This window comes from Sphaerodactylus townsendi, linkage group LG09 (assembly GCF_021028975.2).
Source record: "Sphaerodactylus townsendi isolate TG3544 linkage group LG09, MPM_Stown_v2.3, whole genome shotgun sequence".
Classification (NCBI taxonomy): domain Eukaryota; kingdom Metazoa; phylum Chordata; class Lepidosauria; order Squamata; family Sphaerodactylidae; genus Sphaerodactylus; species Sphaerodactylus townsendi.
In genome coordinates this window covers 497,765-520,974 of record NC_059433.1, presented here as the reverse complement: position 1 = coordinate 520,974, position 23,210 = coordinate 497,765, and the positions used below count along the sequence as shown (strand labels likewise).

At 46.9% G+C, this 23,210-nt stretch overlaps 1 protein-coding gene across 6 annotated transcripts in view; it reads left to right on the top strand.

Annotated features, from left to right (window-relative positions):
- Positions 1-436: 436 nt before the first annotated feature.
- Positions 437-23,210, top strand: part of RETREG1 (reticulophagy regulator 1) — a 78,368-nt gene continuing 55,594 nt past the window's right edge. Inside the window, exons 1-3 of one of the 6 annotated variants that reach the window (XM_048507617.1) lie at positions 437-561; positions 11,972-12,078; positions 12,581-12,611. In XM_048507617.1, coding sequence (XP_048363574.1) covers positions 479-561; positions 11,972-12,078; positions 12,581-12,611 — 221 coding nt within the window. In that variant the 5' untranslated portion in view covers positions 437-478. Of the gene's footprint in view, positions 562-3,396; positions 3,422-5,942; positions 5,961-11,970; positions 12,079-12,580; positions 12,612-23,210 lie in introns of those variants that run through there. The other 5 variants (XM_048507620.1, XM_048507618.1, XM_048507621.1 and 2 more) reach the window with 5 other exon arrangements.

Sequence of the window (23,210 nt, the reverse complement as noted above, 5' to 3'; positions counted from 1 at the left end):
TCCTGTGCACCTGCAAAAGGGAGGGGCCGGCTGTGCCGCGCCGCCTCCCGGCCCTTCCTGGGGGCGTCGGCTGCTCTTGTCGGCTGAGGGGAGGAGGGGGGGGGCTTCCCACAGTTGTCAACAGGGAGCGCCCAACAACAGGAGGGGGGGCGGGGCGGGGGCGGGGCTCCACAGGGCTCGGGGTGGGGGGGGGCGGCTGGCGGGCAGCCAGATGCCGCCCTTCCCCGGCAGGTGCTGCGCGGGGGGGGGGGCGTTCGGCGTCTCCCCCACAGGTGAGGCTGGACGGGACGAGAACCCGCCCCTCCCCCTGGAGGGGCGTGGCGTGGGGCGCTCACGGCAGCCAATCGGCGGGGCCGGCTGAGAGCCCGCGTCGCAGGTGCCCGGATGTCTGGCGCCGGGCCGGGTGGGCGGGCCTCGGGCGGCAGCATCTGGAGGAGGAGCGGAGCGAGAGGCAGGCCGGCCGGCCGGCGCGGGCAGGATGGAGGCGGAGGCGGCCCGGGGGCGGCGGCGGCGGCGGCTGCGCAGCTTGGGCGGCTTCCTCTGCGCCAACGCGCTGTTCTGGTGAGCCGGGCGCGCCCCCGCCCCCGCGGCAGCCCCGCGGTCAGACAGGCGCCCTCCTCGAGCATGCGCAGGTGCCGGGCAGGGTCCTGCAGGCCTGCAGGTCGTGACGCCCGCACCGCCACGCCTTTCCCGCCAGAGGCGCTGGCGTGGCTCCTGCGGGCCCGGGCTCGTCTTCGGGGCCGCCCCCTGCCCTGCCCTGCCCTGCCCGCCGTGTGGCCTCGCCCTGGTCTCCAAGCCGGGGGCGGATGTGGCCGGGAGGGGAGCCGCCGCCGCCGCCGCCGCCGCTGGTGGGGGGGGGGGGGGCGCTCGTGGCCGCGTCCGGCACCTGCACCCTGTTCGCGAGTAGCCCCCGCGGCGCACCTGCGAGGACCCCGCAAACACTCCCTCGGCCCCCCACGGAGAGCCGCCTCCTCGCGCCTCCCGAGCCTCTGGCTGGCTCTTCTGCGTTCTCCTCCCATCCCGCCTCATGCTCTCCCCTCTTGGCAGGAAATGAAAGGGAGCGGCGGGAAGACGTCGAGGACCGCGGAGGGGACTGAAGGTTGGTGTGAAATGGGCTTTTCGCGCCCGCAGGAGGGAGGGCCGGCAGCCTCCCTGGCGGAGAACGTGAAGGGACGCCTGGTAGAAAGACCAGGCGGAGATGGCACCGTGGAGACTCTGGCCGAAAGGCCGCTGAGCTGAGGGCTGCATGTGCCGTGTGGCAGGAGGGGCTTCCTCGGGAGTGCCAGCTTCCACTGCCATTCCCGCTGTGGCAAAAATGCAAGTGCCTCTCTGTGCTCTTGCTGTCCAAACAGTTCTGCTTTGTTACATTTATTTTTTCCATCTTACCCAACTTGGGATGTCAACTCAACTGCCAGGCAAATTTAAACTTGGTTCTTCTGATGTTATCAAATATTCAGGAGTTGACAAACAGCATTGATCAGATTACACAGAGCATAGGAATGGGGAAAAGGTGTAACCGCAGCCTACAAAAATACCCAGATTGTGCCCAAATCTCCCCATTGTTTATTTTTTGGTCTGGTGGCTTTTTATGAAGTAGAATAGTGACTTTATTTCCCTCACTTTTGCATGGCAAGCTTGCACTTCTAGTGACTCCAAATCCAAAACCTTTATTAGGCATAAAACCGGTGTATGTCAAGAATTCCAAATACAATAAGAAGATCATTATTGCACAACTTGCAGAACACAGAGTAAAAATATAGCAACAGCTTCAGAGATTTCAGCATTAGAGTTACTTATAGAAGCTTAGCCATTTTTATCATCTTATCAGAAGATTATAAATCCTGTTGGTAATACAGTTCTCAAATCAGTTCTGATGTTGTTGTATGTTTGAACAGTTGAAGCAGAATATATGAGAAAGTGAATCAGTTGTATCAGGATAAAATAGAATGGCAACACTCATTTTGTAGGAATATTAAGAGAAAGGCGACCTTGAAGATGTGCTTGCTGATGGAAAAAGGAGTTACACACCCTTGCTCTAAGTCATGTGACCCATCTGCAATTGTAATTAACAGGAAAGTTGTTCCAGGTATATAGTATGAGGCTAGATTTCTGAGGGATAATCCCAAAAGAATGATAGGAGAGCAAAAGAGCTTTAAGCTTTGCTCAGGAGAGAATTGATATTCTTGATCAAATAATCTAGTCTTTAAGCAATGGTACACAATCCTCTGGAGCAGTGAGGCATTTGCCAGGGCCTCCCAAGAGAAGCCCAAGGAAAAGGAATCTTTTTTTCCAATATGTAGCCACCATTTTGAAAGCTGAAGCTCTCTCATTTCTAACTGGGACAAACTGTTTAGGGGTCGAGTGCAGAAACAAAGACGCAGCCAAAACTTAAAAGTTACAACCCATTGCCCTTGTTTCTAATAAATGTTGCCCTGAGATTCCAAACCAAAGAACACCATATGGGGGGCATGTCACTTGGGGTGCCAAAGATCTTATATAGGAAATTGGATTGAATGCGTTCCAATTTTGCGGTGCCATGCTTGGATCCAGAATGGAGGATACCATACAAAAAGGTGCTGGGCCACCTTAGCGTTAAACACCTTCAACTCGGCTGCTGGTATGTGAATCTACCACCACTGATATTAAAAAAATTTCCAAGTATTGCATCCGGGGATAGAATTTTGCAGGCTTTAAAAGGTGTTATCTCTGTGTGTGGTCCAGGTTGACTTATGATGGAATATTATCCCAAGATATTCGAACAATTTAACTTGCTCGTTGTCTGCACCGTGGATAGACCATCTATAAGGTCTAAAAACATTGGAAAAAACCACAATTTTAGACTTAATTGGGTTAATGACCAACCTGTTATTTGAACAGTATTCACCACACTTAGTCAGCATGTTTCTGAGACCCGATCTTGTTCTTGATAACAAAACTGCATCATCGGCATACAGGAGGATAGACAGATAGGGGCAATGAAAGTTGAAACTACTCAATGTGGGGGGCAAGATCATGCAAAAAAAGATTAAATAGCATGGGTGCTAGCTTACACACCCTTGTTTTACCCCCTGAGAGACTGGTATTTGGGGTGTTAAAGATTCTGATGGTGTACACCTTATCTGGCAGGTGGGATTCCTGTAAAGAGATCTAATTAATAGGAGAAGCCTAGGTTCAATAGCGAGCTTCTGCAGTTTAAGCCATATGCTAGTGACTCACCAAGCCAAATGTAGTTGCTAACCAGAATGGCAGCTCACCCCTTTTCCTTCTTGCTTGCTTCCTTCCCAGGACTATGAAAAGAGCTAATAAGCATCTGGCAGGCTCTGTGGGTTTATTAGGTTACAAGCTGTGCAGGCTGATTTTATGATCACCAGGGTGCGCTACATAGTTGAAACAGATTTCAAACTTTCCTGTCAAACTGGCGGTAAGTGCATTCCGACGCTGGATTGAGTTCTGTTCTTCTTCATTTCATCTTTGAAACTGCTGGTGAAACACTTAGTGAGAGACTATTGCCTTTTGGGGGCTTTTTAAAACATGTAATCTTCTGATCTCTACAAATGTAAGAACAATTATTTTGTGGGTTTTAAAATTTATTTGTGTATTCCATCGGTTGCAGAGTGTCATTTGAATGGCACAGGAAGCTGTAACTTTATACCTGGACGGGGGGGGGGGGGTTCCACAGGTATATCGGTATACCTTTATACCAATGGAAGCCCCAGTGTAATAGGTATAAGAATCTGATTCAACAGGTGAGAGAGGTAAAGGCTTCATTTCTGATAACTATCCCCTTACCTCTGAAAGTGGAGATGCTCATGGGTTCCAGTACAGAGCTTTATAACCAAGCTGCAAGTCTGTGGGTAAACAGATTCCACGGGACCAATCCAGTAGGTGAGCTCTTTGTACAAGGCAGAATGGAAAGTTTCTGTGTTTTTACGTGCACAAAGCAGGATAGATAAGAACATTCTTTCAAACATTGATGATATCTTTCTTGAGGCCCTCTGTTTTTGCCAAGAACTTTGCTGTTATGTAAAATGTCAATTTAAACTTTGTCCTAAGTTTGAAGTTCTCTGAGGCGTAAGTGGAGGCCTGTGTCAGTGTAACTCAAGGTGAATTCAATATCTTTTGTAACCGGAGCAGACTTCAGAATTTTTCTAAATAATACGTTCTTGGTAGAGTAACCTAATACTGCATCTGTATTGAATCTCGCTGAGCGAACAAACCCACAGACAGCTTTTCTAATCTATGTACATACACGTAAGCATATCAGAGAGAGCCCACCTGTCTTCCACTTTATAATGCTTTTGTGCCTGGCCCCCTGGAGCTGATCATTATTTTGACACAAATGACAGAGCAAGTGACTGCTTACAGTCCTAAATGGCGACGAATTTTTTTGCACTTTTGGCAGCTTTTCTGCTGCCATTCACCGCCTGAGATTCTGACCACAAGACCATATTAGCTAAACTGTAGACTTGCCCTCAGGTTGTCAGGAAGGAAGGCATTTTTACTTCCCAAGGCAAGTGGATATTTAAGGGCCTTATATTGTGGTTTTACAACAAGAATTTGTGGATGAAAGGAGGTCAGACGCTCGAGAGATTAGGTCAAGCACTAGATTTTCCCCTTAACAGAACACTTTGGTATATTCCCAAAAAAAACCTTGCATCTTCTCTGCAGAATGTTTTGATTTTTGTGGGGTCTTGTGCTGCAGAAGATATGAAGTGGATCAGGCTGAGAGGATGTAGCTGGTCTAAAGTTATACAGCAAGCTTCCATGGCAGAGTAGGGGTTCAAAGGTGGTGCTTCCAGATCCTAGTTGACCCCACCCACCACACCAGGCTGGCTCTCACTGTGTTGAGGTTAAGCCTTCCCTCACTCACCCCTCACTTCTCTGTCACAAATGCCTCAACTCTCATTGTTCAAAAAGTGTGACTCTATTTGCTGATTCCCTGATGGATGGCAGTTGCTAGTTGGTACATCTGAAAATGAAGAAGGTCTGCATGGACGTTGAGCCACTTTGCAGAGGACTTCAGAATCCAGGCTCCCCTCCTTAATTTTCTTCCTATTGTCCCCACCCTGTGTGTCATTTAGTAAGGACTGGGTAGGTCATTTGTCTGTTTTAGAGAAAGCAACAGGTTCCTGTAAGATACTGTTTGTAGCATTCTTGTCTAATGCTGGACTAGGCACAAAGCTATTGCAGCTTAAAACACTAAATTTAGAATAGCAGACAAAGGATTTGCATTTGCCATTAATTCAAGAAACGCTTCAGGTTGTCTTTCTTGTAAAAAAAAAAGCTGTGTATGTTTTGAACTCTTCATGAGGAAATGTCTTTTTTCTTTGACAATGTGCCCCATGCACAGCACATCGCAGCAAACTAATCTAGCTGTTACCAGAGCATGCACCAACGGGGTAAGGTCTTTCTGCCCAGGAAGGGCCACAGCTTATTATCAAAATCAACTATGCAGTGTGCTGAGTGCATGGAAAGCAGCCCTGCTCTGCTTGCTTAGGAATCTGAAGGCCTCTGTTGCAGTGTGGTGTAGCAGGTAAGAGTGGTGGACTCTAATCTGGAGAACTGGCTTTGATTCCCCACTCCTCCACATGAGCAGCAGCAGACTCTTGTTTGGTGAACGGCATTTATTTCCCCTCTCCTTCACACAAAGACTGCTGGGTGATTATAGGCTAGTCACAGAACGCTCTCAGCTCCACCTACGCCATCAGGTATCTGTTGTGGGGAGAGGAAGGGAAAGGAGTTTCAAAGCTGCCTTGAACGTTGTTACGGAAGAGAAAGGTGGCGTATAAATCCAAACTCTTCTCCATCTAAGAAAGGCTGTCCTTTGCCTTCCCCCGAAAGTCCAGGGAGAAGGATGCTTCTCCAGTCACTGCATGTGGTCTGCAGCTGGCGCTCTTTGAAAGAAGAGAGCTATTCTCTGGACAAGATTTTTCCCCACTTCCATTGTTACCACTCATATGGTAAGATTGCATGAGAACATAAGAACAAGCCAGCTGGATCAGGACCAAAAGAATCCATCTAGGGTGGCAGCTCTCTGCACTACTCACAGTGAGGCCCAGCCCAGGTGCCTTTGCAGAAAAGGAGTTCACTTCATGTAGGATGTGAAAGCAATGGCAGCTTCTGCGGCTGTTGCTCCGAGCACCTGGACTTGTTAAAGGCATTTTGCAATCTCCAGATCAAAGAGGATCAAGATTGGTAGCCATAAAATTGACTTCTCCTCCATAAATCTGTCCAAGCCCCTTTTAAAGCTATCCAGGTTAGTGCAACATCACCACCTCCTGTGCTTGGCAGCATATTCCAAACACCAATCCTGCGTTGCGTGAAGAGAGAAGTGGCTTTCCTTTTAGTAGATTCTAATTCTTCCCCAGCATTTTCAATGTATGCCCCCTGGTTCTAGTATTGTGAGAAAGAGAGAAAAATTTTCTCTCTGTGTCAACATTTTCTACCACCCCATGCATAATTTGCATGGGCTTCAATCCCTTATCCCCCCTCAGCCAGCCTCCTCCTCCAAACTAAAGAGTCCCCAAGCGCTGCAGCCTTCCTCTCCTCATAGGGAAGGTCCTCCAGTCCCTCATTCATCCTTGTTGCCCTTCTCTGCACTTTTTCTATCTCCTCAATATCCTTTTTTGAGATCACGGTGACCAGAACTGGACACAGTTACTCCAAGTCGGTCGCACCACTGCTTTATATAAGGGGCATGACAATCTTTGCAGTTTTATTTTCAATTCCTTTTCTAATGATCCCCAGCATAGAGTTTGCCTTTTTTTACAGCTGCCATGCATTGAGTTGACATTCCCATGGAACTATCAACTAAGGCAGCTCAAAATCCCTTTCCTGGTCTGTGGTAACTGATAGCTACTGACCCTGTAAGCGTGTAATGTGAAGTTTGGATTTTTTTTGTCCCTATGTTGCATCTACTTTACATTTTTGCTACATTGAACTGCATTTGCCATTTCTGAGCCCACTCACCCTAATTTATCAAGGTCCGCTTGGAGCTCTTCGCAATCCTTTGTGGTTCTCACCACCCTACATAATTTGGTATCATCTGCAAACTTGGCCACCACGCTACCCACCCCAACTTCCAGGTCATTGATGAATAGGTTAAAGAGCACTTGCGAGTCCCCAAAAGCGGATCCTTGGGGGCCGCTTCACTCCCGACATCTCTCCATTGTGAGAACTTCCCATTTTACACCCACTCTTTGTTTCCCCACCGTTTCTCAACCAGTTTTTTAATCCCACAGGAGGACTTCCCCCTCTTATTCCCTTTCATTGCTGAGTTTTTTCTCAACAGTCTCTGGTGAGGAACTTTGTCAAAAGCCTTTTGGAAATCCAAGTAGACAATGTCCACCGGTTCACCCCTGTCCACATGCCTGTTTACACCCTCAAAGAACTCTAGTAAGTTTTCTTAAGTCAGGATTTGCCTCTACAAAAGCCATGCTGACTCTTTCTCAGCAGGAATCTTGCTTTTCTACATGTTTATAATTTTATCCTTTAATGATAGCGATTCTACTAATTTACAGGAACAGATGTCAAACTGACTGGCCTGTAATTTCCTAGGTCCCCTAGACCCTTTCTTAAAGATTGGTGGTGACATTGGCCATCTTCCAGTCTTCAGGGATGGAGCCTGATTTCCAGAGATGCAAGTTGCATATTAAAGTGAGAAGATCCAGCAATTTCATGCCATGAGCTCTTTACCAGAGATTCTTGGAGTGTGGCGAATACAATCTGGGCCTGGGGAGTTTGGTAGCCAATTTAGATTTATCAATGGCATGCCAGAACTTCTTCCTTGTCCTACCACTATCTTCCAGCTAGTTCCTACCCCGGATTAAGCCTCCTAAGAAGCTTGAATTTGCAGGTGTGCAGGAATGTTCCCCTCACCTCTTCTTGAGTGAAGACAGATGCAAAGGAATTCATTCAGCTTCTCCTGCAATCTCACCTGCCATCTTTTAGCACACCCTTTGTTTCCTTTGGTCATTCCTAGCGGCTCTACAGCTTCCCTTGCTGGCTTCCAGCTATAGCACGTGTACTTGAAGAACTGTTTGTTGCTTTGGTCTTGATGTTAAGCAGCCATCGTTCCCTCATAATCCTTTTTTGCACTCCTTACAGCTAACTTGGCTTCTCTTTTTGCACTTACCATTTTGTGTTCCCCTCTCATGTTCTTCATCAGTCAAACTGCGGACTTCCATTTCCTAAAGACATTTTTCTTTTTTTTCTGATGAATTTCCTCCAACCTCTCTTGTTAACCATGGTTGGCTTTCTCTTTTTGGACTGAAAAGCCTTTTCCGCCCATAATGGAACACATTCCAGCTGAGCTTTTATTACCTGTGTTTTTAAAATAACCTCAATAGCATCCTGGACAGTTTGACTCTCTTGATTTTCCCTTTCAGCTTCCTCGCACTATCCCCACCTCATCATTGAGAAATTTCTACCCTTTCTGTGAAGGCGAGGAATGTAACTACATTAGTAGTTGCCACCGCTGTTCGCCATGCTGAGATATCCCTGAATCTGACAGAATTGTTCCCTATGGGCTCCAACAACACTAGACTTTCTGCACCAGGTCCTGGGTCCCACTTAGAATTAGATCTAGGATCACCTCTCCCCTGGATTGGTTCCCACAACCATCTGCTCTAAGCCACGAGTCATTTAGCATATCAGGAATGTTCTCCTCCTTACACTTGACCTGAATTTATGCATTTTTTTTCAGTTTATATGGGGATAGATTAAAATCACCCATTACCACTACATTTTTGTTTCTGTTGGCCTCTCCTAATTTCTTTTTCCATCTCAGAATCCTCTTGTGCACTTTGGTCAGGGGGCGATAATATATTCCCTAATATTAAACTGTCCTTCTACGCACCTGTGGTATAGCTGAGTATCCACAGTTGATTCTGTGGGGGAGACCAGCTCCCTTGCAAATTGTCTATTTTATGTGATACATATGCTCTCTTTGATGTAAAGGGACAACTCCACCCCCAATGTCGCCCTGTCCTATCCTTCCCTACTAGAGCCTGTAGCGGCTGGTATAACAGCATCCCACTGGTTCCTCCTCATTCCACCATGTCTCTGTAATACCCACTATATCAAAATCCTCCTTCGAAAACTCTGTACTCCAAGCTCCCCATTTTAGGTCGAATGCTTCTACTATTAGCATAGGAACACCTGTATACTCCCTGTCTCTGTCCTTAACCTGGGATTGTATGTAGCTTTACCCTCAAAGTCTTTTGTAGACACACTATCCCTTGTCACATGCTGCGACATTGCGCCTATGTTCCTACAGCTTGTATGTGGTTGATTTAGAAAAACCTCCCTCATCTGTCTCTGCATCCCCATAGATACTGTATTCTGAACCCGAGAGTCACCTCCAGCTCCTGTGGAAAACTTTCCCCCAGTGATCCAGTTTAAAAGCTGTTCACCTGCCACCTTTTTTAATGTTGGTAGCCGGCAGCCTGGTTTCCTCTTTGGTTAAGATGAAGCCTGTCCACGTTTGTACAGAGCCTACCCTTGTCCCAAAAGGCTCCCCAGTTCCTGACAACCGATCCTGAAACCCTCTGCCTTACACCACCTTCTCATCCACGCCATTTGAGACCCTGTATCTCAACGGCTTGCCCTGGCTCGCCCTGCGTGTGGAGCGGGTGATGGCACATTTCTGAGAATGCCACCTTAAGGGGGGTCCTGGACTTCAACCTGTTTCCCTGGCAGCCTAAATTTAGCTTCCAGAACCTCCCGGCTACATTTCCCAATGTCGTTGGTGCCAATGTGGACCACAACTGCTGATTCCACCCCAGCACTGTCTAACAGCCTGTCTAGACGAAGCGTGACATCCGCAACCTTTTGCGCCAGGCAGGCCAAGGTCACCATCTGCCCGGTCATCACGCCTCTCCACGAAACCCAACTCTCTATGTTTTTAAAAGCTGTGGCTTTGGAGAAAAAAGCCCTCCAAAATAATGAACACCAGCAAGGTCACTCTGCTCTTCCTGGCCAACTCTGCTCCACTGCTTCAACTCCTCTCTGCTGGTTCCAGAGACTGAACTAAAGCCCCACCTCTCAGGAGCCCAGGACAAAGAGGAACAAGCGATGAACTCTGTTAACCCCTGTTAAGCCCCACCTTCCAGATTCAGCAGCCTTAGCTCACAGGAGCCTTACAAGGAGAAAAAGAGATAACCCCTGTTAAAATACACTGTTTTAAAAGCTGTGGCTTTGAGAAAAGCCCTCCAAAATGAACACCAGCAGGTCACTCTGCTCTTCCTGGCCAAGTCTTCTCCACTGCTCAAAAATGAGAAGCAACAATGGGAAAAACGTATAACCCATTTCTTTTCACAATGGAGACCAAAAGCAGCTTACAATGGGATTCTCCCCTCCTCCCTGTTATCCTGGCAGCAACCTTTATAAGGTTGGTCATGATGAATGTGTGAGACTCACTCAAGCCCCAAGCAGCCATCGCAGTCTTTTAGATGCTAGTTCATCAACTTCTGCACCACATTGGCACTTGGCTGGCCTGTGACAAAATCTCCTCCTACCTGGCGAAGGATGGAGCAACCAAAGTGCCCGTCTCCAGAACTGTGACGAGTGAGGAGCTTGGCTCGCAGGGGTGTGGGGGCTGAATGCCTCAGTGTGCCAACACGATTTGTTTTAAGCATCGTACTGGAAATGCTTTTCTTTGAAATGAGGCTCTCTTACTTCCATATTATGTCCATATTATGGCTCTCAAGTGTCAGTAAGCTGATTTCCATCATCTGTATATTATGGTAATCCAGAATAGGTACCCACTTTCCTTATGAGTGGTGTCAAGAAAAATAGAGGGTTGACATAAATTTGCACATTTTTTGTGTGTATAATAACCTATTTGGGGAGGGTGTCTTCCATAATTCTCAAGCTTCTTCCCCTCCTCAGTTTCATTTAGATTTAAATCTACCTTATTTGTCTGAAAGGAAAACATTACTCAGTGTAAGATGACGTTTTTCATTTAGGCAAATACGATAGATCTGAATCTAAATGAAGCATGAATCGAGAAAGTGGAGAAGTTTGAGAATCACCTGAGAAGCCCTCAATCTCATAAAAAGCCTTTGTGTGAATGCAAGTGAAAACATCAGTGTGACTTGGTCAGGCCAGGGGGCAGGGGGGCTGCCTCAGCTGGCCCCAGAACACCACGTGTGTGTGTGTGTGTGCGTGTACTGGCAAGCCTGCACTGGAGTGGGTAGTCACCTTGAGGGGGCTTATTCGGCCCGCAAGCAGCTGAGGCAACCCCCACACACACACACCAGATTGGGAGCAGAGGGGGCTTGCCTCAGCTGGCTCATGGCCTGATAAGTCCCTTCTCCGAGCCGGATTCCCCCCCCCCCCCGAGGTGCATGTTTGACATTCTTACCTTGGAGGCCCATGTAGGCTGAATAACCCTTTTCAACTGCATGCCTCAACTATTAGATTTGTGAAGTGTCCGCTGGGCTGTAATTCATAGTTAATGGCTGTGGTCCTTCCTTCACCCTACTGTGTGCTTCTGGATTACGAAGAGTTAATTGCTCGGAGCGCTCCACATTGTTTGCATTAGCCATTTGAAGCCGGTCCCTGTCATCTTCCTACTCCAGGTTGGGAAAAGGGTTTGGTGCTGTGAGAAGGTGACCTGCTTTGAGCTGTCCATGGAGTCCATGATTGAAGTGGGAGGCTAGTAATACCTGCTCAGTCTCTTCACTGCTGTGCTGCTGCAGCCAGGTCGCTATTTACCTGCCACAGAGCTGTATTGTTTATCTCTCTAACTCCATTTCACCCCCAGATTAGTCACTGTTTCTTCACAGCACTCGCTCACCTTCTCCTTTCAGTTCAGTAATTCCTGGTAGGTCTAACCTGACCCACAGCCTTATCTACCTAACAGATGGGCCTGGAATTAGCCAGTTCTGCCCTTGGGGTTTCGTAGGGCAAGGGGGGGAGTTCCTTTCCTCCACTTATTTAAGTGATTTTCCTACTTCGTCCCTTCTAGGTTCCTTGCATTGACTCCTTGGAGACTGTATCACCTGGTTTCACTCACACTCCTTGCAGTCGTCATAATGCAGATAATGAGGGACCTGGTGCTGTCCAGAGGGAGAGGTAGGCCCGTTTCAGAGTTTTGAGGTGAATGATCCTGGGCATTCAAGCAGATGGGTAATCCTACTAACTCTGCCATTTTTTAATTTGCGAGGGGGAGACATCTTGGATCAAAGTTACATACAGATGTCTCTCTCCCTATCTAGGTGACCCAGAGGCCCACTAGACCAGTGGTTCTCAACCTGGGGTCGCAACTGGGGGTCGAATGACCCTTTCACAGGGGTCACCTAAGTGTTCTCCATCTGTAAAATGGATAAATGTTAGAGTTGGGGGTCACCACAACATGAGGAACTGTATTAAAGGGTCGCGGCTTTAGGAAGGTTGAGAACCACTGCACTAGACGCATGCCTGAGGGCTTGCATTGCCCAGAAGGGGGTATGCAGCAGAAGCCTTTGCCATAATTCTGTAGCTTAGCCAACGCAGAAGCAGAAAGTACATATCTGTTGCAAACACGGTACTGTGGGGGGGAAATCCTCTATGTTGATTATTCATATCTTGATTTCAGGCACGCAGTTATGGCGAAGCTTCACTGACAGGTAAGTGGTGGTGACTGCCCCATGCACAACTCTTTCTTCTGCTGGTGATTTCCAAGTGTTTCTCTAGCCAGACTGCCTGGACCTTCTGTTGCATTGAGAGTACAGCCCTAAAAAAGGCTCAGCATTCCACATAACTTTTGGTTGGAGAAGATGGTGACTGCAATTCTCTGGATTTCTGTAACTCGCTTTATGCTGGCCTGCCCTTGAGACTGCTCCGGAAACTGCAGTTGGTCCAGAATGCAGCCGTGAGGGTCCTTCCTGGCCCTTTGGTGAGAGCACATATTTGATCTGTACTCAACCAGCTGCACTGGTTACGAGTTGAACTCCAGGTCATGTTCATGGTCTTGGTTCTGACCTTTAAGGCCTTGAGCAGTCTCCTTCTATTGGCCCTGGAAGGCGTTTTATTTTATTTATTTATTTTTATTTATTTTATTTATTAGGTTTATAGACCGCCCTCCCCCGGTTTTGCTCCTCTGATGCTAACCTCCTGGTAGTTCCTGGCCCCAGAGATGTTCAGTTGGCCTCAACCAGAGCCACGGCTTTTGGACTTTAACTCAGGCCTCTTGGGACTCAGCTGACATTAAGGCCTGTGGGATCTTGAGCCAGTTCCACTGGGTCTTCGATTGCGGCATCTACAGCCTTTTTTCCATCCTGCTAGTCTCCCGATCTGCCCCTCTTTCCCCTCCCCCCATTTATTTAACTAGCTTATGATGGGTGGGAGAAGGGAAAAAATTAAGTTAATTGGGGCCTGGAAATGGTGCCTGAAGTGATGTAAGTACATAAGAACTAGCCTGGTGGATCAGACCAGAGTCCATCTAGTCCAGCACTCTGCTACTCACAGTGGCCCACCAGGTGCCTTTGGGAGCTCACGTGCAGGATGTTAAAGCAATGGCCTGCTGCTCCTGCTGCTGTTGCTCCTGAGCACCTGGTCTGCTAAGGCATTTGCAATCTCAGATCAAAGAGGATCAAGATTGGTAGCCAGAGATCGACTTCTCCTCCATCAATCTGTCCAAGCCCTTTTTAAAGCCATCCAGGTTAGTGGCCATCACCACCTCCTGTGGCAGCATATTCCAAACACCAATCACACGTTGCGTGAAGAAGTGTTTCCTTTTATTAGTTCTAATTCTTCCCCAGCATCTTCAATGCATGCCCCTGGTTGTTCTAGTATTGTGGGAAAGAGAGAAAAATTTCTCTCTGTCAATAGCATTTTCACCACCCCATGCATAATTTTATAGACTTCAATCATATCCCCATGAGCGTCTCTCCTCCTCCAAACTAAAAAAAAAGAGGTCCCAAGCGGCTGCAGCCTCTCCTCATAAGGAAGGTGCTCCAGTCCACCTCAATCATCCTGCGTTGCCCTTCTCTGCACTTTTTTTCTATCTCTTCGATATCCTTTTTTTGAGATGTATTGGTGACCAGAACTGAACACAGTACTCAAGTCTTTTTGATAAAGCACCACGGCTTTATATAAGGGACATGACAATCCCTTGCAGTTTTATTATCAACTCCTCTCCCTAATTATCCCCAGCATGAAGAGTTTGCCTTTTTCACAGCTGCCACCATGCATTGAGTTGACATTTCCCATGGAACTATCAGCTAAGGCAGCCCAAATCCACTTTTTTCTGGTCTGTGACTGATATAGCACTGACCTACTGTAAGCGTGATAATATGTGAAGTTTTGGATTGCTTTTTTGCCCCTATGTGCATCACTCTGCATTTTTGCTACATTGAACTGCATTTGCCATTTCTGGAGCCCACTCACCTAATTTACTCAAGATACTTAGCCTTGGAGCTCTTACAGCCATGATCTTCTTTGGCGGATTCTCACCACCCTACATAATTTGGTATCATCTGCAAACTTGGCCACCACACTACCCACCCCTACTTCCAGGTCATTTATGAATAGGTTAAAGAGCACTGTTCCCAAAACGGATCCTTGGGGGACACCTCTCCCTACATCTCTCCATTGTGAGAACTTCCCATTTATACCCACCCTTTGTTTCCTGTTCCTCAACCAGTTTTTAATCCATAGGAGGACTTCCTCTCTTATTCCTTCATTGCTGAGTTTTCTCAACAGTCTCTGGTGAGGAACTTTGTCAAAAGCCTTTTGGAAATCCAAATACACAAAGTTCACTGGTTCCCCCTTATCCACATGCCTGTTTACACCCTCAAAGAACTCTAGTAAGTTTGTAAGACAGGACTTGCCTCTGCAAAAGCCATGCTGGCTATTCCTCGGCAGGTCTTGCTTTTCTACATGTTTAATAATTTTATATTTAACTAGCGGGCCCAGCCACGCGTTGCTGTGGCAATTGTCCTTCTCATCACAGTCCACAACCCACACAGATGTCCATGAAGGTCCAATGATCCCCAGCACAGTCTTTTGGTGTGGTCAAATGGAATCCCTCTTTCACTTTTCAATTCACATTGTTATATGGTGGTGTATTGTTTTTTTTAGTATAAGGTAACCCTTCCCATTCCACAACAAAACTGTCCAGAGTGCGAATCCTGCTGTCCATGAGGCTGGTTGACACGCACAGTCCTGGCTTGAGTAAGGCAGAACTGGGGCAAGCAGGCTATCCCAGTCAGGCAGCAGAGGCAGGGTGGTGAGGCACTCAGATTGAGGCCAGCTCTCTGGGTTCTTAAAGGGCCATGTGCAAAAGAAGCAGAACCAGTAGTATTGGTTCACCCCCACCCTGCAGATTTTCTTAGAAGAAAAAGGAAAACTTCAGCTCGCTTTTAGTAAAAGAGAGCTGTGGTGAATATGGGTGAGGAAGTGGGTAAGTGGTAGTTGGATGTGAGGGAGGGCAGAAGGTGAGATTCATGTGAGGGGATATGAGGCTGGATGTTGTGTGTTGTTGTGTGGTAGCAGTGGTTTGAGGCACAGAGAGTGAAAGAAGTTACCTGCGTGTGAGGGGGGGGACCTCACCCTGGCGTCTCCACCTGCAGAAGCCAAAGTGTGGCAATGTGTTTCACTTCCACTCTTATTACCTAACAGTGTTACCTATTGACTGTTTCCACTACTTCTCTCTGCCCATCTGCACGAACATTCTAAGCCCTCAGGCCACAGACAGACAGGCTGCACGAAAGTTACCTGCGTGTGAGGGGGGGACCTCACCTGACGTCTCACACGGCAAAGATGGTGTATGTGTTTCACTTCCACTCTTATTACCTAACAGTGTTACCTATTGACTGTTTCCACTACTTCTCTCTGCCCATCTGCACGAACATTCTAAGCCCTCAGGCCACAGACAGACAGGCTGCACGAAAGTTACCTGCGTGTGAGGGGGGGACCTCACCTGACGTCTCACACGGCAAAGATAATATATTCCTAATGTTAAACTATGCTTCACCCCTGGTATTGATATCCACAATGCTTCTGTAGAGGAATCAGCTCCCCCTGCATTGTCCATTTTATGTGACACTATGCTCTCTTTGATGCAGAGGGCCACCCCACCCCCAATACGCCCTGTCCTATCCTTCCTGTAGAGCCTGTAACCTGGTATAACAGCATCCCACTGGTTCTCCTCATTCTACCATGTCTCTGTGATGCCCACTATATCAATGTCCTCCTTCAAAACTCTGTACTCCAGCTCCCCCATTTTAGGTCGAATGCTTCTACTATTAGCATAGAGACACTTGTATACTCTGTCTCTGTCCCTAACCTGGGATTTATGTGTTTTGCCCTCTAGCCCTTTGTAGACACTATCACTTATCACATTGCTATGCTCCTCGCTTGTATATGGTTGCTTTAGAAAAACCTCCCTCTCTGTCTGCATCCCCATGGACACTGTATTCCAAACCAAAGTCACCTCAGCTCCTGTCGGCTTTTCCCCAGGGCTCAGTTTAAAAGCTGTTCTGCCACCTTTTTATGTTGAGCGCCAGCAGCCTGGTTCCTCTTTGGTTAAGATGAAGCCCGTCCCTTTTGTACAAACTTGCCTTGTCCCAAAAGGTTCCCCAGTTCCTGACAAATCTGAAACCCGCTGCCTTACACCACCTTCTCATCCACGCATTGAGACCCTGTATCTCCGCTTGCCTAGCTCACCCTGCGCGTGGAACAGGTAGCATTTCGGAGAATGCCACCTTGAGGTCCTGGATTTCCAACCTGTTTCCTAGCAGCCTAAGAATTTAGCTTCCAGAACCTCCCAGCTACATTTCCCTGAAGTGTCATTGGTGCCAATGTGGACCACAACTGCTGATTCCACCCCAGCACTTGTCCTAACAGCCCTATCTAGGCGAAGCGTGACATCCGCCCAGCACCTTTGCACCAGCGCAGGCAAGTCACCATCGCGGTCATCACGCCTCTCCCACAAACCCAACTCTCTATATTCCTAATGATCGATCACCCACTACAAGGAGCCCCACACCTCCCCGAGGGGTATCCTCAGTGCAAGAGGATATCTGATCACCAGCTAAGGAAGGGGTCCCATCTAAGGGAGCATCTTCCACCACCTCAGACTGGCACCCTCCGTCACCCAGACTCTCATTCTCCATGACATCTGAAGAGATGTCACCTTGGGAGTGGGACCTGGCTGTTAGGTCCCTGAAAGCCTCGTCTGTTGCCCTCTCTGCCTCTCTCAGCTTCTCCAGGTCTGCCATCTTGGCTTCAAGAGAACGGACACATTTCCTGAGTGCCAGGAACTCATTGCAGCAAGGGCACACCCACGACTTCTGTCCTAGTGGCAGATAGTCATACATGTGACACTGAGTGCAAAACACTGGAAAGTCCCCACCCCCCTGTTGGCTTCCTGCCTTCATATCTAATTTTGTTTAGATATTCAAATACTGATTTTAATTAGTGCCTCCCTCTTAAGGTTTCTATACCTTCTACTATCCCTTAAAATATGTTCTTATTTAGTAAAACACCTGTGCGCGCTGTTAAATTTAAACTTTGAAAACCCCCACCTCTCAGCAGCCCCCACCAATCAGCAGCCCCAGGACAAGGAGAAAAAAAGAGAAAACCCCTGTTAAAAATACACCGTTTAAAAGATGTGGCTTTGAGAAAAGCCCTCTGTAAAGAAAACCAGAGCTCACTCAGCCCTTTCTGGCCCACTCCTCTTCTCCACTACTACTCTTCTCTGCTGGTTCCAGAGACTAATTGTTGTCACCATGTTTAGAACTAGTATTGATATCACTGTTGTAGTTTTAATGTTCTTTTTACACTTGCTATATTTTATATGGAGTTTTGTATAATTGTGTGATAGTCGCTCTAGGAAAGGGCCTGATAGCAAGCCCAGTAAGATAAAGAAAGTAGTTGGTGGCGGGGAAGCTTTCGCACAGTTACTGATTTTGCCCCTGATAATTTTCTGCGGAACACACCTTGCAAAAACACTGCTATATATGAAGGCTCTTTTTTGATCTTTGCTTGTTCCTGGTGTGAAGTCCTGTCATGCATGTTCCTGCTTTGCGTGAAGTGGGCCGTCTTCCACTAGGCTAACTGGCTTTTCTTGCACTGGACAAACCTCTATTGCAGGGAAACTCCTTTGGCTGGAGGAAGTTCCTCCCGTCCAAGGTAACACACAACCTGCTTTGTCTAGGGTTATGCTTTAAATTCTTTATCACAAAAATATAAAACTGACATTGCATAAAACCTAAATTAAATTGAGGGGCAAAGTGTAATGTGTACATTGAAATTATCAATCCATATTTGCTGTATTGTTTTCTAGTTTTTAAAAAGTTCTCTGATAACTTGTGTTCACTTTGTTTAATTTAAGGTTATTTGCTTTTGTTCTTCAGACATCTGCGGTAGCATAGAAAACTATGTACACTGTCCCTTTATTGAATTTCTGTTGGACTCTTATGCTTCCTGAATGGGTTTGTTTTGCTTTCTCATACTGGTAGCTGCAATAACTTTCGTATTGACTCTAATAAGCAAGTTGCAAAGTGCTATAGTTGCAGTCTGTTCCACAGTAGAAGAATAAGAATTGTAACACAGTCCCAAACGGGGGGGAAGGATTCCCCTTTCACATGGTCCAAGCCCAGGAAGTTATTCCCTCAGGAATTATTCCTTATTGACTTTAAGCATCTCCCTAATAATAAGCAACAGAGCCCGTATTGCCTTACAACTCCACAACAAAAGGTTTTATTTAAAATAAACAGTAACATCAAACATTTGTTTGGCAGGGTTGAGGAACATAAACAAAAAAAAAGAACAGACGTACGTATTGTCACCCAGACAGTTTGTGTCAGCTCTCAAATGGTCCTGTGACCGACCGTGAGGTGTTTGGGTCCCTGCCTAGAATCCCCGTGCGTTCCTAGGGTCACCTTAATTTTATATTTTCAGTAGCCCAGACAGGTTTTCAGGCTCAGACCCCTTTTCTGGAGTCTCCCTCACTCCAACTTTCCCCAGAGAAAAAGATTCCTATAAGGAGACTCAAGGTGGCTTACAAGCTCCTTTCCCTTCCTCTCCCCACAATAGACACTTTGTGAGGTAGGTGGAGCTGAAAGAGTTCCAAAGAACTGTGACTAGCCCAGGGTCACCCAGCAGGAATGTAGGAGTGCAGAAACACATCTGGTTCACCAGATAAGCCTCTGCCACTCAAGTGGAGGAGTGGGGAATCAAACCTGGTTCTCCAGATTAGGATCTACCTGCTCTAAACCACTACACCACGCTGGCTCTCTACTGTTCACTGATGAGTCTGGGGAAGTTTTATATTTCATAATTGTGTAGCTTTCTTGCAAAGCTAAATTATAGTAATGAGGTAGAAATGTTATAGGTGCGGCATCAGGATCTTCCGATTACTTTAGCCAAATGTAAAAGGAATAACCTTTCATGTGTGCCAGTTGACTTCTTCAGCATTTCATAGAAATCTGGTTAGTTTTCTTGCATTTAGCTTTGATTTAAAGAAACAAGACTGGATGAGGAGCAGAGCTCCTTCTTACCTCAAACATCTGTACAAATAGATAGATTTAAAATATTGTGTCACTAACTATTAGTATCAAGGCAGGATGAAAACATAGCTGTCATTTTAAAGCTGGAGGAGAGCAACAGGTGTGTCTCATTCTGTTCTTTTGTATTAGTGGAGGTGTGATAGTTTGTAGGAACCACTGCCAGGTTTTTTGAGAGCAGAAGCGATTGCATATCTCTCCTGTGTCCTTGTCATTTGCTTTCTGTGGTCCCTTGTTTGCCTTTTGGGGTTTGGGCTACACTACTTTGATCTTCCATGTTGCCTTCCTCTGATCCTTGACAGTTGATGTTGTGATCCTGTAGAGGGCAGCAGAGAACATTTGCATAATTCATGATGATTCCTGTGCTAAACTTGCATAGCCCAGTGTTAATCTGGGTTAAACTGGGTTGCAGTTATTAATACTTCCAAATTGTTTTATCCTATGTAGGCTATCTGGTGTTTAAAAAGAAGCAAAAATATGCAGAATTGTGGAAACTCCAAGGGAAGGGCTTGTATTCAACAACAAGATTTGTACTAAAGATTTTTGTCTTTAGTACATCAAATTCTGAGTCAACAATTCTGTCTTGTGTTTACCTTTTGCAGATTAAATAGTGTTACCTTTTCTCTTTTGCATAATTTCACTTAAATTTTCTATTTAGTAATCCAAAACTGCACTGTGACTGCTGGAAATTTGGTTCTGTCACCCTATTGGGCCCATCTGAGATTCGACTACATGTTTTCTAAGACGGCAGTCTTACAAAAAACCTTTTTGGCCCATATAACAAAAGAAAGCCTCATGTGTCCCCTGTAGGACCTGGTGTTGTTGGTATGCCGCTGCTTTCCTTTTATAACTTTTAAAAGCATGGTACTCTTTAAAGGGAGATGATTTATTTTTGTTTGGTTGACCAAGAAGATATTCAGCAGCTGAATTTGGCAGGCACGGAGTCATAACAGGGAAAGTGCGACAGTTGGAGCACAGCCGAAGGGGGCAGCCCAGCCCAGCCGTTCAGGGAGACAGACCTTTGGTTGGATCTTGATCTGCTGAACACGAGGGCTACATGACAAAATGCTCTCTGTGGGAATTATTTGCAGAAGGCGCAAGAGCTTGGAGCAGCAACGGCAGCTGCCTTCCGGGTGCTCAACATCCGGGTTGTGATGTCAGCGGGAGGGTGTGTATCCCATCACCCCTTCTGATTAGTCACTGGCTTAGGCAAGAATGTCCTGGCTTGGCATGTGAGCGCATCCTCGGAATAACATGTTTGTTTGCTTAGAAGCATTTCAACACACACCCTGACCATACGCAGCTTTGTGCTTTATTCAGCTGTACTAGGAAACTATGTTGCGACATTTTTGTGTGTGTGATTTGATCTGTCTAGTAAACAGGAGAGGCCCCTGTGTACTGAACATCCATGACAACTTTAAATAGTGGGGAGGGATTTCTGTTTCTCACATGCTAGATGGCTGCAATCCTCTACAAAGGGCAGCTTCATACTGGAGATCCCCGGAGGCTGATTTCCTTCATTTCTTAATGGCAGATACAGTGGATGTGTTGATTACTTGTAGAGATTGGAGGCCTTGACACACTGAAACATCCTGAGGAATTCTCTGTCCAACATAATGTGTAGTCACCATGTAAACCACTGTGTGTGAAGAGTCTTCATGTACCATATATACTTGTGTATAAGTTGACCCGCATATAAGTTGAGGCACCTAATTTTACCACAAAAAAACTGGGAAAACTTATTGACTCGTGTATAAGTTGAGGGTGGAAAATGCAGCATCTAATGGTAAATTTCAAAAATAAAAATAACCAATAAAATTACATTAATTGAGGCATCAGTAGGTTAAATGTTTGGTTTGGCTCAGGGTGGTGCACAACATAGTAATTAACAATACATAATGCAATAAGCGTAGCATAGTAAGTAACAGTACATAATACAATAGGAATTAAGCGAACTAACAATATCAATTGCACAAGTCCCACACTGGACCAGCTATTCATCAGGTCAACAACTACCAGCAAATTAACAACTTATCAACGTCAGATAACAACATCAAATAACAACATCAGCAACCGTTGACATAATATTTCATACAACAGCAGCATAATAATAACATAATGAAACTCTGTGGCCTGCCCTGATTTAGAAAAACCAAACCAAACCCACCAATGAATATGACCAGGTTGCATGCCTGGTTCTAAACCAGCATTCCACTCCCAATTTAAGTTCAGGGGTGGTGGGACAGAAGTTCTTGGTTTTATTATTCAGATATCTCAGGAAGCACGGCGGCAGGGAGAGAGGGAGGGAGGGATGGCTGCTGGGGTCGGGGGAGGGTTTTTTTGCACAGGGATCTTTGGATCCCTGGATCAGGGTGGGGCGAAGGAAGGAAGGAAGGAAGGAAGGAAGGAAGGAAGGAAGGAAGGAAGGAAGGAAGGAAGGAAGGAAGGAAGGAAGGAAGGAAGGAAGGAAGGAAGGAAGGAAGGAAGGAGGTGAGATAATGAAAGAAGAGGAGAGAACGAAAACAAGAAAGGAGGAGAGAAAGAACCCAGCAGAGAAGAAGCTGGCACTTCCCCTCCCCCCACGTAGAGGAGACCTGGAGCCTCTCCTCCCCATTCCCCCGGCCAAAACCTCCCGGTGAAAAGTTGGCAATTCAATACAAGAGTGGGGATATTTACAAAGATTACAGTGTTTTACATTTACAAACATTTACATTGCAGTGGGGTCATTTACAAATGGGGGCTCTGCTGGATCCGACAAAAAGAAGAGGGCCGCCTGCCTGCCTGCCCTGCACCTGGGTGGTGTCAGCACTTCAAGCACAGGGCCCTCTAGGAAGGATTATGACAGGTGGTGAAGGGGGGGTGTCTCTCTTAAATGAGGCGCTCTTATTGGGATGCTAATCAGCAGCCCCCAAAGGGAAAGGGGAGGGCCAAAGAGCACTGGGAGAGGTTTTGAGAGCATTAGAGGTCTGAATTTTGATCAGGATCCATAACTCACTTGAACCTTACTACTTGGGTAAGCTTGAACTATCTGTTAGCAAAATAGGCAGCAGATCTTGCTGACAAGTTGCAGTCATCTTACGGTACCCCCGGAGGATATTCAAGGCAGGAGAAGAACGGAGGCGTTGCTGTGCGTAGTAATCCTGGACTTCCCCCATCCAAGCTGACATCTCTTAGGTTCTGAGATCTGGCAAGACCAGGCTAACTTGGGTCATCCAGACTGAGGCAAGAGATGTACAGAGGTGGTCTTGCAGGGAACAGATCTGGGCTTCCTTGATGGTCTCCCATCCAAATACTAACTAGGACCTCTGGCCAGTGGATTTTGCGGGCCTTACCTTCCATGGCAAAGCTAGGAGACTCTCTCCCAGCTCTGCTATGGAAGCAAGCCCTGCAGAAACCCCCACCGCCTGCCGAGCGGGCCAAACACCGGCCAGAGCAACCAGGGGCAGGGAGACAGGCCATCCACCAGCGCCCAGGCCACCCCCTACCCCCGCTCGGATCGAGCAGCAAGAAGGCTGCCCTGCGTCTATCCTGCCTCCAGCTGCTCTGGCCAGTGTTTGGCCTGCTTGGCGGGCGGTGGTAGATCAGAGAAACCGGGGGCAGAATGCAACCCACGGATTCTTCCTAAGAAACGTCCTCCTGCTCAGCTGCTTTATCAATTTTGGCCTCCCTCAGCCAAGGTGGGAGGAGCTGAGGGATGGAGGCAGGTGAAGAGAG